Raw genomic sequence first — 16,413 nt, forward strand, 5'->3', positions numbered from 1 at the left:
TGTAATTTTTCCTAACGTTTTCTCTGACAGAACCACTGAGATCTGTATATGAGATCTGTATATCTGAGATCTGGGTTCAAATCCCAGCTCCGCCAATTGTCAGCTGTGTGACTTTGGACAAATCACTTAACTTCTCTGTACCTCAGTTCCCTCATCAGTAAAATGGGGATTGACTGTGAGCCACCCCATGGGACAACCCGATCACTTTGTAATCCCTCCAGCGCTTAGAACAGTGCTTTGCACATAGTAAGCGCTTAATAAATGCCATTATTATTATTATAAGTTGAAAACAATTCTCATCAGTTGAACAAACTTACCAAAAGAAAACTTGGCGATTATTGGGCTCGCTTGCACTGGTTCCCCAACCCCATACATATTTTCCGCAGCAACTCTGAAGACATACTCTTTGTTCGGTGTTAATTTGGTCGCCTTGTATTTCGTATCTTTGATAGTGGACGATAACTTGTGCCAAACTTCGCTGTCGGTTGCTCTTCTTTCCAGCACGTAGTTTGTGATCTTAGACCCACCGTCATCCCGGGGAGGGTTCCATGTGAGCACACAGGATTCGTTGGTAATTTCTGAGATATCAAATGCCGCAGGAGGCCCTGGCTTATCTGTGGGTGGCACCAAACGCAACACAAATGTGACCCTTTCTGCTGTCACTGGACTCGGTGTTAATCTTGACGGGTGTGAGAAAGGAATAAGAAGCAGAATGGCCTAGTGGATAGAGCATGGGCTCGGGAGTCAGAAGGACCTGGGTTCTAAGGCCGGGTCTGCCATTTGACTGCTGTGGCACTATGGCAATTAACTTTACTTCTCTGGGGTTGCCTCATCTGTAAGATGAGGATTAAGACTTTGAGCCCCAAGTGGGACATGGACTGTGTCCAACATGATTCGCTTATACCAACCTCAGTGCTTAGTACAGTGCCTGGCACATAGTAAGCGCTTAACAAATGCCATTAAAAAAAAAATCCACGTACCGAGCACATTGACCTCCACCACAGCAGTAGCTCGTCCACTGGTATTCACAGCCTCGATGATGTAGGTGCCAGTGTCACTCCTCTTGCTATCGACGATAGTCACGGTGGATTTGTTGGGAGCGGATTCGATGGTGAGCCTTTTGTCCGGTTTCAGAATGACGTCGGCCTTCGTCCAGGTGATCTTGGGCTCAGGTTTTCCAGTCACAGTGGCGGGAAGTTCGATCTTCGTTCCAGCTTTTACAGTGAGGCCAGCCAGCAGCTTCACATCTAGGAAAATTTCTGGGGCCTCTGATTGAAGACATAATGACAATATCAGTGAGCTCAAAACAGAGGAGCGAAGATTTTTTAAAAAAAGTTGAAGACTCAAATTGGATATTCTCTATGAACCACGTACCCTTTGTGTCCACTGCCTGAATTTCATCCGTCGGCTTGCTTGGTTTGCTAGCTCCTAGCCTGTTCAAAGCTTTCACACGATAAGCATACCACTTGCCTTCTTCAAGACCTGTCACTTCCATTCTATCAATTAAAAAAAAATACATTGAATGTATTCAGTTTCAACTACGTGTTGCGTCTAGGATGAGTTGGCAGAATAAGGGAATGAGGGCCAAAGGGTATCCAGAATGTGAACCTGTTCTGGATACCCTGCAAATGGATGAAGGGACTAATGGTTATTATTATCATTAACAATAATAATAATAATAATTACAATAATGATTAGTATTATGGTATTTGAATGCTTACTATGTGCCAAGCACAGTTCAAAGCACTGGGGTGGATAAAAAGTTATCAGTTTGGACACAGTCCCTTTCCCACATGTGGCTCACAGTCTAAGTAGGTGGAAGTGTGATTTAATTCTCATTTTGCAGATGAGGAAACTGCGACACAAAGAAGTGAAAGTGACTTGCCCAGTGTCACGCAGCAGACAAGTGGCAGAGCCAGGATTAGAACCCAGGTCCTCTGACCCCCCAGGCCCGTGCTCTTCTGACAAGGCTACTTCTCTGGTTGTGCGTATGCATGTGCTTGCATCGGTATGCTGCATCAGACATGGGTGAGTATACAGTATGAGTGTCCCTTAATTCAGGGTTCTGTGGATGTTTTTATCACTTTCTGCCCATGATATGAGCTGTGGTGAAACATGCCTCTCTCCCCAATTGAGATTCAAAACATTTTGATTTTGGTGTATACCACCCACCCTGTATACCAAATAACTGACTAACAGATGACAGCTGTAATGTTTTGATTTTAAAATGTTTGACTAACACCCACTCTGTGCAGAGCAGGCAGACCCTCTCAAAAAAGAGTTTTAGTTGAAACAGTGAAATGAGAGTACACTTGGTTTGTTTCACAGAATCAGTGGAAACAGCTCGTGAGCTCACTTGTGTGCCTTTGGAACCAGGTAAACGCAAAAGCTTGAGTCTCTCTTAACATGGACTTTGGCAAGAATGCAACCTGTGCATTAAAGTAGAATGGGGTGGAATTACACTTTCCCCAGATGTGAGGTATATACAGAAGGAATATTCGTGAGAAGCAGCCTGGCCTAGTGGTTGAAGCATGGGCCTTGGCATCAAAAGGACCTGGGTTCCAATTCCGGCTCTGCCACTTGCCTGCTGTGTGAGTTTGGGCAAGTCATTTAACTTTTCTGTGCCTCACTTACCTTTTCCGTCAAATGGGGATTAATCAATCAATCGTATTTACTGAGCGCTTACTGTGTGCAGAGCACTGTACTAAGCACTTGGGAAGTATAAGTTGGCAACATATAGAGACAGTCCCTACCCAACAGTGGGCTCACAGTCTAAAAGGGGGAGACAGAGAACAAAACCAAACATACTAACAAAATAAAATAAATAGAATAGATATGTACAAGTAAAATAAATACATAATAGAGTAATATGTACAAACATATATACATATATACAGGTGCTGTGGGGAAGGGAAGGAGGTAAGTGGGGGGATGGAGAGCTGTTATCCCCAAGTGGCACCTGAACTGTGTCCAACCTGATTATCTTGAATCTACCCCAGCACTTAGAACAGTGCCTGGCACAGTAAGTGCTTAATAATCACCATAGAAAAAGAAAAAATGAAAATGAGCAGCTATTTTCAAACTCTGTGCTCCAGAAACTTACTTGGTTTCAGCCACTGGCTCTCCGCAGGCTACCCATTTATCAGAACCCCGTGGACATTTTTCCACTATATAGCCTTTGATGCGAGACCCTCCATCGTATTTTGGCGGTTCCCATGTCAGGAAGATGCTTTTTGCTGTTGGATCTCTCCACCTGACATTCTCTGGTGGATCAGGAACAGCTGCATACAAAAGAGAGTAAATTACTCTGAGGTAGGAGTAGGATTGGCAGCTTATTAGCTTACCAAATGCCACCTTCAGAAAGGCACATTAAAATTGTTCAAGAAGGACTCACTTGCTGGAGCTGACATATTTACAGGTTCGTCAGTATAAGCAGGTTCCCCAGGGCCACATTTGTTGCAGGCACAGACTTTAAATAGATATTCTTTTCCTTGAATGAGATCAGGAACTGTGAATTCTTGGTCAGTTACTAAGTCCATAACCTGATGGAAGGCGGAGATAGCAAATTCATTTAAAAAGGCCTTTTTGTTAAGATGGTAAGCTCCTCAAGGGCAGAGACTGCATATTCTGTTTCTATTGTTTGCTGTTGACTATCTAGAGCAGTGTTCTGCATGCAGACAGTTAGTGTTCTGTACCCAAGTTTGTTTAAGTGCTTACTATCTGCCTATCACTGTACTAAGTGCTAAGGTAGATCCAACATATGCAGATCAGACACGGTCCCTGTCCCACATGGACGTCACAGTATAAAGGAAAAGAAGTGACATATTCCTTATCCACAAAGCCCATACACTCTAACGCGAGAGAGAGAGAGAGAGAGAGAGAGAGGGAGACAGAGAGAGAGAGAGACAGAGACAGAGAGAGAGATGCGAAGGAGAGGGGAAACAAGTTTGTTAGTGCTCTAAAGGTGCCTGAAGGGAAATGTATTTGGGGAAGAGAGATCTGACCTGCTTGATGTGGGGTGTGAGGTTTCTAAACCTTGAGAACAGTGTGACTGTGGGGATTAGAAGGTGCACCTACCAGGCAAAACTCTTGTTTTACATCGTGGGCCCTTAATAAATATTGTTACTGATGGCGGCAACTAGGGCTTGAAACAAGTAAAGTGCACTTTTTAGCAATTTATGTGAGTGCAGAGCAGTGGAAGCTTGTTTTGAACATACGAGAAAAGGGTGCCGGCATGATGAAGCCAGGGTGGACTTTTAATTTACTTTAACAGTGACTTCATATTAGAAATATTCTGGTCCAGGAGAGAATTAGCCAGTCTCAGCAGAGGGCTTCAGGAAAAGCATATGGAGAAATATTTCTCAGTGCCTGGTCCTGAGAGGGGAAGAGCTGGAACCCGTATGGCAATCTAGCTACAAACATGGCCAAACCCCACAAAACGGAACACATCTGGACCCCAGACTCACTTTGTTCCATAGTTTACGGCTGACTTCTCGTTTCTCAATGAGGTATCCAGTCAGTGGACTTCCTCCATCATCATCTGGTGGTTCCCAGGTCAAATGTACCGAGTCCCTGGTGATATCGCTGAATTTCAGTTCCTTGGGTGCACTGGGTCGAGCTAAGATTGCATGCAGGTGACAATTATTAACAGTTCTACACAACGGCTTTCCAGACCACTTCAATGATAAAGGCTTTTGATTTCTTACCGATGACATTAACACTGATTTCTCCAGAAATTGCTGCCACGGGATTTTCTAATTGTAATATATAGATGCCCTTATCTGGTCGTTCACTTGGAGTGATGACAAGTTCTGCATAGGCAGATAAGGTCTTCATTTTCACACGGTCACTGGCTTCCAAGACTTGATCACCAAAAGACCAGGTGGCCTTGGGCCTGGGGTAGCCAGTGCTTGGAACCAGGATCTTGATCGGGTTTGGAACAATGACTTCCAGGCCATCCTTGAATTCACTTAAATCCATGGTGGGTTCAGCTAAGATAGAGAAAAATAGTTCAGTTGTGTAGGAAAAAAAATGAAATTAAGTTTTCTTCCTGAATATGCTGATAACGTGTCACTCCCACCCCCAAGTAGGACATAATAATCATGTCATTTAAGTGAGTGAATAAATGTCACGCTGCTTACTAAAGGAGTCATCAGCCATTAGTGGTCCAAGAACATCCGTTGGGTCAGAAATACCAACTTGGTTTTCTGCAGAGACCCGGTACATATATTTATTTCCTTGTTTCAATCCAGTAACCTAAAATATCAACAGTCACGCATTAGAACACAAATTGCTTTAAATAATGTCATCATGTTCTTCCTATTTCTTTGCCAGAGGAAAATCCTACCTTGTAAGTGAGTTTGGGAATGAGTTTCTTGTTGCAACGGATCCAATCATCTTTTCCCTCTTCACAGTATTCAACAATGTACCCCAGGATTGGACTCCCGCCATCTTTCAGGGGAGGTTCCCAAGTAAGCTGGACAGAGGACTGAGTCTGTTCTGAATAATTGAGGTTAATGGGAGGACTTGGTCTCTCTGAAATAGAAATGACAGCATTATTAGCCAAAGAACACCATAAACTCTCTGATTAAGGAGCAATGTGGCCTAGAGGGAGAGACAGAGGACCTGAGTTCTAATCCTGACTCCACCACTTGCCTGCTGTGTGACTTTAGGCAAGTCACTTAACTTCTCTGTGCCTTAGTTTCCTCATCTTTAAAATGGGGGTCGAATACCTGTTCTCCCTTCTACTTAGACCGTGGACCCCAAGAGGGCCAAGAATTGTGTCCAACCTGATTAACTTGTATCTTACCCCAGCACTCAACATTGCTTGGCACAGAGTAAGCACTTAAATATCACAAGTATTATTACTGCACGCTATTAGATTGTCTAATGCCTTCTTTATAGCTGAAATGATAACCACCTTTTGAGCTCCACATGAAAAATTAGGGCCTCTATTTTCTTCCAGGGCATCCTTTCCACCACCTGTTCTCCCTCCCCCTTAGACTGCACACCCCATTTCGGATAGGGACTGTGTCTGATCTGATTATTTACATCTATCCCAGCTCTTAGTACAGTGCTAGGCACATAGCACTTAACAAATACTATTTATCATTATCATCACCATTGTTTTGTTTCTTTCCCAGTAGACTGTAAGCTCATTAAGGGGAAGGAAGCATTTCTGCTAATTCTGTTGTATTGCACTCTCCTAAGTGCTTAGTACAGTGCTCTGCACATAGTAAGTGCTCAATAAATAAGATTGACTGATGGATCTTTTTATTTATTTTGGGATTCTGAATCCCAATTTCTCAATCAACGCAACACCTACGCCTGGAACTGGTCTTGTGCTCACCCATTGGGTCACGGACTTTCGTGAATGGTGTGGCTGCACTTGGTTTTCCAACTCCAATTCTGTTTTGTGCTCTGACTCGGAAACTGTACTCATTTCCTTCTACAACATCAGTAACAGTCGCGGACAGGTCCTCGGCTCTTGTTGTCATGGCGGTATCCCATCTGATTGAAGTTTTGTCGCGTAACTCAATGACATAGCCTGTAATTGGAGTGCCTCCATCATATTCGGGTGGCTCCCAGGTAAGTGAAACTCCAAACCTGTTTACATCAGTGATGGCTACATTCAGTGGAGGGCCTGGAACATCTGTATTTTTGGAAGACAAGAGATAATTAATGAGCTTTACATCAAACTAGGAGAAAAACTAACGGAAGATTCAAAGTTGGGGAAATTTCATAAAAAAAGTTACGTACCGTATTTGCTTCTTGCTTCTACGGGATTATCTGTTTCTACTGGCTCACCAGTCCCAACTCTGTTCCTCGCGCTTACACGGAAAAGGTATTCGACTCCACCTTTCTGTAGTCCAGTCACGGTAAATTCACAGCTCTCCGCCCGGTCAGTGACCAATACCCAGGTCTTCCGCTTGATGTCCCGTCTTTCCACCACGTAACCAATAATTTTACTCCCACCATCAGTTAATGGCTCTTCCCAAGCCAGGCCAACTTCCCCGTCGAAGGTTTCTGTCACTTCTAAATTGCGAACTGGTCCTGGAACATCTGAAATTCATGTGTCAAACCGTTTTAGTGGGTCTCATCTTTGTTTCTGCCTCAATATGGAAGGGTGGGGAGACCGAAAACTTACCGATAACATCTACATTGATGAAGGCCTCTGCTTTCCCGTGTTTGTTTTGTAAAACGACCTTGTACCTTCCTTTGTCTGATTTCTTGGCTTCAAGAATTCTGAAGGAAGTTTGTTCCGCTGTGGTGTCCACTGTTTTTGTAGGTAAAACTTCACTTGCCTTAAACCACTCAGCTTCTGCTTTGGGGTAAGCATCGTATGGAACAACCATTGTCAAAGGTTTTCCAACATCCACCACGAGGTCCTGATCAGCAGTCTTGATTCTAGGGGCCGCTGAAGAGAAAAATGACCATTGGCCATAAATCGGTGGTGTTCATTGAGCTTTCAGGGCACTTTACTGAGGGCTTGGGAGAACATGGTACGAAAGAGTAGTCTATACAAATGACTATTTATGGTAACATTCAGCCAATCTCTTGCAGGTATGTCTAGTGTGTATCTTATAATTATTGCCAAATCTGACTCACCAAAGTGACATAGTGTCACTTTCAAATTGTCTACCTTCACGCTGCCAGATTTGGGACTGCAGTTGAAAATGAAAACTATCCTAGCAGACGTGTTACCCTGAAGAACACTCAACTCCAGAGGTCAATGAAAATACATCTTCAAGTCCTCTTTAGGGTAAAACAATCACATAAAAAAAGAATATGAAGCACACCCTTACTAGAAATTTGGATCCACTCAGTAAGTCTGATGAATAATATTATTGATAACTACTTTCATGCTCATTGAACTCTGTTTTCATCAGTTTAGGTTGGCTTATTTCATCCATTAGTTTGTAGCCTTCTTGAGGCCAAACATCCAGTCTTATGCTTGTCCCAAATGCTCCACAAGAGCCTAGAAAGTGCTCCATACCCAGTTGGTGTAATTTTTTTCTTATTTTAAAATCAATATACAGAAAGAAGCTTACCTGCCAGCTCCAGTTTAGCTCTAGCTTCTTTATCTTTGGCAATGAATCTGTATTCCCCTTGGTCACGTGGTTTGATATCACATATCTGTAGCCTATGAATCTTTCCTTCGCTCATCATCTGGTACTTATCACCTTGGACTATAATCATGTTATTTCTCAGCCACTGGACCTCTACCTTGTCTTTATTTAGCTCAGCAAAAAAGACAACGTCGGTACCGGGAGCTTCGAGAATATCTTGGGGTGGTCTGATGATTTCTACTGGGATTTCTGTAAAGGAAGTACAAAATAGACAACATTTTCTTCCAGGTATCTTCTAATCAATTCGTCTGAGAGTGCACCTAAATTTAGTTTTTTCACTCACCTTCAACAAAAAGTCTAGCCCTTGATCTCCTGTCCTCTACACCGCAAGCATATTCACACTCGTCATCCAGTCTGCAGTCTTTTATGATCAGTCTGTGCACAGCGCCATCTTTTTCAAACACATATCTTTAGGGAAAAAGAAGAGAGGAAATTACATTCCAATTCCTAGAATGACCAACAAAATGCTGCAGACTCACGCAAAAATTTCAAAATAGATTTCAAATATGCTACGTACTTTTCGCCCTCTTTGATTTCTCGTCCATTTCGGTACCATTTTACATTTGCTTTTTCCCTGGAAAGCTGGCACGAGAAGACAGCATCATCAAACTCAGTGACCGTCTGATCCTCCAAGGGCTCAATAAATTCTGTAGGTGCCTCTATAATCAGGAGTTCTGCCACAGATTTGTCTTTTCCAGCAGTGACAGTGTATTCGCCTTCATCCATGAATCCACAGTCTTTAATAATCAGAGAGTGCTTATATTTATCCACTCTGTATAAAATCCGTTTGTCCAAAGGAACTTCCTCGCCATTTTTGGTCCACTGCAATGTTACGTTGAGTCGATTCACCTTGCACCAGAAAGTGACAGTCTTCTTCTCCATCGTTTCGATATCTTGAAGAGGTTCAATAATCCTGAGATCTTCCTCTGTGTCAGGGACAGAAAAATAAACCGGGGTTACAACGTATTCACAAGTGAACCCGGTAGGAAAAAAGCATCTTGTCTATACCGAGCTGAGAATCACTTACCTTCTACAATTAGTTCAGCTGCACTCTTGACATTTTCCCCTCTCTGGTTTGTCAGCGACACTGAATAGGTGGCCTGATCATCCAGGCGGGAATTTCTAATTCTTAGGGTGTAGGTTAAATCTTTTTGGACAATGATGTATTTTGAGCTGTCAAATATGGCCTCATCATTTCGGAACCATTTAGCTTTAGCCCCTTCTGTGTTGACTTCACAATGGAAAAGGGCTTCCTGTTCTTCCTTAACACGCTTGTCTTTCAGAGGAACGATGATCCGGAGTTTTTCTGAAAGCAGCAAGGCATCCCTAGTTATGGCCCGACTATCGTAAATGAGAGCTTTAGAATTGTGGAAGTAGAGTCAGTAATAACATACCAATTACTGTCAAATGGGCAGCTGCTCTAGCTGCACCAACCATAACAACGTAAGTTCCCATATCCTGTAGTGTAGAATCCTTAACGACCAGTGTTCTCTTTTTACCGTCGGCAATGATGTCATATTTATCACCAGATTCAAGCGTCACATTGTCCTTTTTCCACTGAACCTCAAAGGTTTCCTTTGATATGGTACAGGAAAATTCGGCTTTTTCTCCCTCAAGCACTTCGAGGTTTTGTGGTTTGGTTATGAATTCAGCAGCCAGCTCTGGAAAATAGATTAAAAAATCGGGAAAGATGTTGAAAAGTTACAGTGTGACTCCAAAAGCAAGCTCTGGATCAGCATTCTTACAGAAACGTCCCTCCAGGTCATTTTCATACCATGCACTTTGAGTTTGCCATCTGTGCGCGAGCTTGGGAGCCTGCAGTTGAAACTGCCAGCATCTTCCAGTTGGGCGTTATGTATCACCAGAATCCTCTTCCGGCCCTCAGAGAGGATCTCATATCGACCCGTCTCAATGATCTCTTCATCCCCTTTATACCATGTGACCGCCGCACCAGGCTTGGAGACTTCACAGATGAACTTCACAGTGTCTGCTTCACTTACTTCAAGGTTAGGAAGATTTTTGGTAAAGACAGCCTCTTCCTCTGCAAGGGGAAATGAGAAAGCAGTGGGTTAACACCTTGATTATTAGCCTTTAAGAGCCAAGGACCAGCGAAGATCAACTTCCTCCTTACCCAGCACTGTCAGCATGCCTGAGGTTCGAGCTGTTTTTGCTTCACAGGAATATTCCGCTTCATCATCCAGCAGACATTTGCTGATGACTAGGATGCGCACGGCACCTTTAGAAATGATGTCGTATTTTTTACCCTTTTTAATTTCTGCACCATCTCTAAACCACTGCACCTGGATTCATGAAAGCAGGATAAAATTCAGTCAATTTTCATCCCACTGAACTTAGTGCTTTGTAATGATAAAAGCAGAATAACTCAGTCCGAAGGGTGTCACAAAACCAAAACATACTCTATCTACATGGGGCATAGGTAGGATTGATGGAATTTTTTTTCAGATAGATACTGTCTAGGAAGTGAAAAATAGTACATAAAAATGATTTGAAAAATTGTGATAATGAAAACAGGGTAGTTACAAACCTTGACATTTTCTCGGGAAAGTTCACATTCGAACCGAGCAACTTCTTTTTCTTTTACTTGGAGGTCAGTGAGAGGCCTCAAGAACTCAACATGAGGGGCTGCAAGGAAAGGCATATGACATCAGTAGAGAAGAAAACCGTGATGTGAATCGTTCATAGTTTCATAAAACTGTCCTCCTGAGGAAAAAAAACTTCCATTTATCCTGCAATTGCCATTAGGTTTCTTCTTTTACTGCCATTCGGGATCCTTTTCAAAGCACGGTGCAATCTGATAGGAAGAAGAATCTCAGAAGAAGATGCGGAACAGATAATAGATTATTTTGTGGCATCAGCCCTGAAATACCAACTGAATATTTCCTTGAAGAAGACTGAGGACATACATCAACTGGCACCAGGGAAACCACCCACTCAGAGAAAGATCTTCCATGCTACTATCGAGATGGAAGTCAACACTGGATTCTGCTACGGGAGTAGAACTTTGTCAAAGAATTCCCAATAGACAAAGAAGTAGGAAACTCAATCAAGAAAGTGAGCGTGTCCTTTGGAAGGCCACTGCAGTTTCACATCCAGTTGGCGTGAGGCTCTGCCCCAAGCTAGAGAAAACGAGAGCAATATCCACCAACGACAGGGCTGCAAGGCTTGACCCATTCCAGTGGGATCCAGTTTCTTGCTCAGTTTCATCAGCCAAACAGCCTGACATGATCACCAACAAGATTCCGCAGTCCAGGGCGTCCATCGGCTCGGAAGCTATGCGGCTGCCCATTCAGCTCTGCCGGTTTGATATGTGTAGAGGGTAAATGGAAACCTGAACACCTGTTATTTGGTGAGCTAAAGTGGGAGGGAGGGCAAAAACGCTAACGCAAGGGAGTGCTGAAGCACAATGTCAAAGGACACGACACAGCTGTTGAAGCGATTGGTGGCAGAAAATCCAACCGAGGGTGCAGCAGAGATCGGGTACTTCATTTTGCTCCAAGGAGCAATATAGACCATGAGGTTAAAAAGCATACAGGGGCCAAAATCTGCTAAACAAAGGACAGACTGGACACCGAAAGGACTCCAGGTGACACATAAGCCTATTCAGCTATCCTAGATAGCAATGATTGCAAGGCACACAAATGCTAAGAGAAGGCAGACCTTAGATTTCTCAGGGAATTGAAGGCTGCCTAGCTTCATGTAAATCTCACCTTCAATCATCCCTCACCACTTTTTCTTTTTTCTGCCCTCTCTTTTATTCTATTTTCCTTGATGTCACTCTCATTTTCCAATTACAACCATAACCTTGCACTTGTACTTGTACTTCCCAAGCGCTTAGTACAGTGCTCTGCACACAGTAAGCGCTCAATAAATACGATTGATGATGATGATGATGATAACCTGAGGGGCTCAGCACAAGCAGATCAAGAGGGATTGACCAGGACAGGCATGCAGGAGGTGTTTTTATTCTTAAAAGAGTTGAAAAAATTAAATCCTTTTAAAGAAAGAAGAATACTTACGCACTACATTGAGGTTACAGGACGTCTTGAAATCTTTAGCATCACAGGTGTATGTTTTAATGTCTTCTGGCGTACAGCCATGGATAATAAGTTTTCTGACTTTACCATCAGCAACAATATCATACTTCTTGTTTTTGAGGATTTCGGTTCCATTTTTGAACCATTTCACTTTGGCATTTTCTCTGGACACCTCACATTCCAGTACTGCTGTGGCTTCCTCTTCGACCGTCTGGTCCTCAAGAGGTTTAGTGAATTCAACTGGGGGTTCTGAAAGAATCATACCAATTAGCCACAGAAGCCATCTTTGTCTAGTGTAGGAGATTCAAGACACTCCCATACTATCCTCTAGTTTTAAATGTTTTTGGGTGATGTTCGTCTCTTGAGACTGATCATTAATAAACCTTTTCTTTTTTTCAGAAACTTTAAAGTTTCCTTTTCTCATTTTGAGCCCATTTTAGATGCATTCCCTCATCTCTCTCTCTCTCTCTCTCTCAGTGTTATTAACACGTCTTTCAAATACCTTTGCCGCTAATTTCATACCCAGAAAATATGCTTTCTCCAATGCTGTGCATAAAAGGATCATAAAATACTCTTGATTCTGGGGCAGATGATGCAATTTGTAGATTATCTTTGCCCTTCACTTGTCCTCTGTCTCTCTCCTGATACTTGAGAGCATCTTCAAAGTGATTACTGGCGTGGATTTGGAGGTGGAATTCAAACTGCTAATTTTTTAGCAGTTCCAGTAAGAGGTGTGACATAAGACAATAGAGAAAATGAGGTCTCTGGATCAATTGTGGAGTTCAAATTTCTATGCTATCTTTTGTCACTACAGACATAAGAAGCTGGCTATATTTATCCTCTGGTCCTCGGCATATGGTTTACTAGTTAATGTAATGGATGAGTTCAATATGGTTGAATGTATCCAAGAGGAGAATCTAGAGTACCCAATTTACCTTTAACAAAGAGTTTGGCTTGAGTTTTGAAGTCTTTTGCAGTTAGTTGGACTTCTCCAGCATCTTCTAACTTCACGTTTCTCAGGGTCAGTGTATGAACTCTTCCTTCTGAACGTGGGACCACCTAATGAATGAAATCAAAATTATTAGTTACAGCATCCAAAATAACCATTCTAGAGAATAACTGTATCCAGGTAATTGTAAGGTAAAAATTGGATCAGGTCAATCAATTTCGAGTCACCCTTAAAGCAGAATACTTCCAGTTACATGGTATATGTGAGTGTGAATACATATAGTACCAAACTTATTTAATGTACTTCATATATACATATATATTTAAGGCCTTTTTGTTCAGCACTCCCTAATGGAAATTACCTGAGTAATTCACAGTAGGTAAGCCTAAACACCAAAGTAATTGTGATTGAAAATACCCAACCTTTCTTGCCTACATTCTGCAGTTAGGTGCATGAATACATACAAAAGGTTTTGTTAATAAGTCATGGAAAGAAGGGAGGAAAACAGAGCTGAGGATGGAGGCTGAAAGGACATTACATGGTCCTTAAACTTCCAGGAAAAAGTTTCAGCCCAATTTTGCTCTTATTTTCCAGTTATCCTTATGGCTTACTCTATTTTTTAATAGATATATTCCATCAGAAATTAAAAATCAGAGGTTTACACTTCTCAACATTTTCTGCAGATATTTATTCCCCCACATATATCAGTGATAAAAGGGATGAAATCATAGAAAAAGTCACCATGAAAGGAAATAAAGACATGCAGCTATCATGCATAAGAGGAAGACTGGAAGCAGCTGGACAGTGTCTCAGAGACAGACAGATCCAAAACTAAGAGTTCGGAGGATCATTTGAGGATAATGTCAATGTGATTAGTTTGTCTTTTTTTATAATGCTTTGTTAAGCACTTCCTATGTGCCAGGCACTGTACTAAACATTGGGGAAGGTACAATTTAATTAGGTTGAACACGGTCTAGGCCCCACATGGGGCTCACAGTCTTAATCCCCATTTTACAGATGAGGTAACGGAGGCACAGAGAAGTTATTTAACTTGTCCAAGGTCACACAGCAGACAGGTGATGGAGCTGGGATTAGAATTCAAGTCCTTCTGACTTCCATATCTGTGTTGTCTCCACTAGGCCATGCTGCTTTTGCAGCGTGAAAACAAATGCTGAATTTGAGCAGAGAAATTAATTTGAAAAGGGTGATCTCTTAATATCTAATGAAACTACGAAAGCCAACTTTACTTAAGACTGAATGAAGCTGGATACGAGAGAGCCATTGAGTGTGCTCAGAGACATATGTCATCATTTGTGGTGCAGTAGCTGATACACTCCTGTCTGTGAAATGCCAGCCAATCAGAATAAATTTGTGATCATTCACTTCTGGGATTTGGCTTATGGATCTTCAAAATTGGGCCAAATTTGTAAATGCAATGCATAGAAACATTTCTATATTCAGGTGAAACTATAAGCTCTTTTAAGGACCCTTCAGGACTCTGCCACCTGGTTAATAACCTAGAATAGAGGCTATGCACACAGTTGGGAAGTGATTTATTTAGGATATATTTCTGCATCCTTCACCCATGAAAAAACAGAGTTAAAACTGCACACTACAGTTTACAGCTGGAAAATGCTATAAAAACTTTGGAAATTGTTTTTATGTGCTTTATTGCTCAACTTATTTAACTCAGTAATCCTAACAAATTTTAACAATTAGTTAAAATTAAATTAAATTAGTAATTTTAACAAATAAAAAACCTAGAATAAATGATGACACAAGTAAAATATATATTTTTTTTCCAGAAACAGAGTGGCTTGACACTCAATCCTCATTTTTTGGAGGTGGGAAGACACCGGAAGGAGAATCAGCTCATCTCCCTTCTATTTTCCTATCCCTGTCCAAACCATTCTGCATTTGCTACCAAGGGAATACAGAGGTGAGTGGGTATAATGTAAAGGAACTGAGGATTTTGAAGTCGGCAAGGTCCATTAAGAGGAAGCAGATGAAATGAAAGTTTCCACAATCTATATTTTCATTCTTATGGAAAAATCATTCAAGAAATGTAAAGGCTGAAGCACTGAAGGCATAGTGGATTAAAATTCCTGACCTGAATGAAACACAAAAGGGGTCCTGGATGATTACTGTAAGATGACACCCTTGTGTTCACTGAGGAAGATTAATGAACTGAAAGAACTAATTTTAAGTTCTCTTTTTCTATTGTAAGTTAAAATAGCCCCATCAATAGAGTCATCCTTTTCATAAAACTATATTTTTCTATGTAACCCCTGATAAAAGGAAGAAAAATCTTGTTAAAACAGGTCCTTCAAGGCAAATCTTAAGGTTGGAAGAAAACCTGAGGTTTCTTGTCCATTTTCCAACATCGGACAGAAATGCAATGATACCCAACCCAGATATAGAAGAATGTATTTTTGGAGCTACCTCAGGTAGATTCCACATTCTTTCTTGGAAACCAACTCCCATGTCTAACAACTCACATTGTTAGGAAATTCTTCCTTCATTTAACCTAAATCCTCTTGTTCTATTCTCAGTGGCGATGTATCAGCTGTTCCCCTCTCCAGGATAAGGAACCTTCACATGTTTGAAGATTCATATCCTATTCAATCAATTCTTCAAGCTCCAGGCCAAGTACTTTTAAAAAATTCCTAATAGTTTTCTCCCGCCCACTAAAAATACAAACCTCTAATTATCTGTTGCTTTCCTTGAAGCCCTCTTCAGTTCTCCTCAGTCCTCTTTAATACCATTACACTAAGCACAGCAAATTCAACTTTGTTTTAATGGAACATTCTGAATTCTTATGGAAAAGCTGAATGTTACAGAAAGTCCTGTACTTTAATTAGTTTTTCCATCTGTTCTTGAGATTTTCTTGTACATCAATTTCTTCCAGAGTCATAAAATAACATATGAAATAATGAACAGTGCCATATCAAGCATATATTATGATTCTTTAAAGTTTTGTCAATTGGAATACCTGTTTTGGCAATGTAAAATAGTTTCTTTTAGCTTGCATAATTAACTGTACAGAAAATATCCTGTTTGCATCTCACAGCTCAGAGCACTTGAGGGTTAAAAATAGCTAAGGAAAAAATGTTTGAAGAGCAATCTGTCCAGAAGTTATCTAGAAGGCTTGACCAATTGCCTGAAATGGAATTTCAATACTCCTAATCTCCTTATATGCAGAAGACTGGAGAGCAGCTTGTCATTCAAAGAAAGGGATAAGAAAAATCACAAAACCCATTTCCACTGCAGTTGCAATCTA

The 16,413-nt window shown here is 41.5% G+C and overlaps 1 protein-coding gene across 1 annotated transcript in view; it reads right to left on the reverse strand.

The window, feature by feature from the left end:
* Positions 1-16,413, reverse strand: part of TTN (titin) — a 326,517-nt gene that overhangs the window by 97,386 nt on the left and 212,718 nt on the right. The window contains exons 70-91 of the mRNA XM_038751738.1: positions 13,120-13,243; positions 12,167-12,433; positions 10,675-10,772; positions 10,261-10,429; positions 9,904-10,170; positions 9,524-9,790; positions 9,157-9,435; positions 8,647-9,055; positions 8,413-8,537; positions 8,052-8,318; positions 7,148-7,417; positions 6,760-7,062; positions 6,350-6,652; positions 5,348-5,535; positions 5,142-5,256; positions 4,707-4,991; positions 4,467-4,618; positions 3,395-3,542; positions 3,104-3,281; positions 1,375-1,496; positions 981-1,268; positions 318-614 (exon numbers count right to left, since the gene is read on the reverse strand). Of these exons, the coding sequence (XP_038607666.1) occupies positions 318-614; positions 981-1,268; positions 1,375-1,496; positions 3,104-3,281; positions 3,395-3,542; positions 4,467-4,618; positions 4,707-4,991; positions 5,142-5,256; positions 5,348-5,535; positions 6,350-6,652; positions 6,760-7,062; positions 7,148-7,417; positions 8,052-8,318; positions 8,413-8,537; positions 8,647-9,055; positions 9,157-9,435; positions 9,524-9,790; positions 9,904-10,170; positions 10,261-10,429; positions 10,675-10,772; positions 12,167-12,433; positions 13,120-13,243 (4,921 nt within the window). The remainder of the gene's footprint in view (positions 1-317; positions 615-980; positions 1,269-1,374; positions 1,497-3,103; positions 3,282-3,394; positions 3,543-4,466; positions 4,619-4,706; positions 4,992-5,141; positions 5,257-5,347; positions 5,536-6,349; positions 6,653-6,759; positions 7,063-7,147; positions 7,418-8,051; positions 8,319-8,412; positions 8,538-8,646; positions 9,056-9,156; positions 9,436-9,523; positions 9,791-9,903; positions 10,171-10,260; positions 10,430-10,674; positions 10,773-12,166; positions 12,434-13,119; positions 13,244-16,413) is intronic.

This window comes from Tachyglossus aculeatus, chromosome 9 (assembly GCF_015852505.1).
Source record: "Tachyglossus aculeatus isolate mTacAcu1 chromosome 9, mTacAcu1.pri, whole genome shotgun sequence".
Lineage (NCBI taxonomy): Eukaryota > Metazoa > Chordata > Mammalia > Monotremata > Tachyglossidae > Tachyglossus > Tachyglossus aculeatus.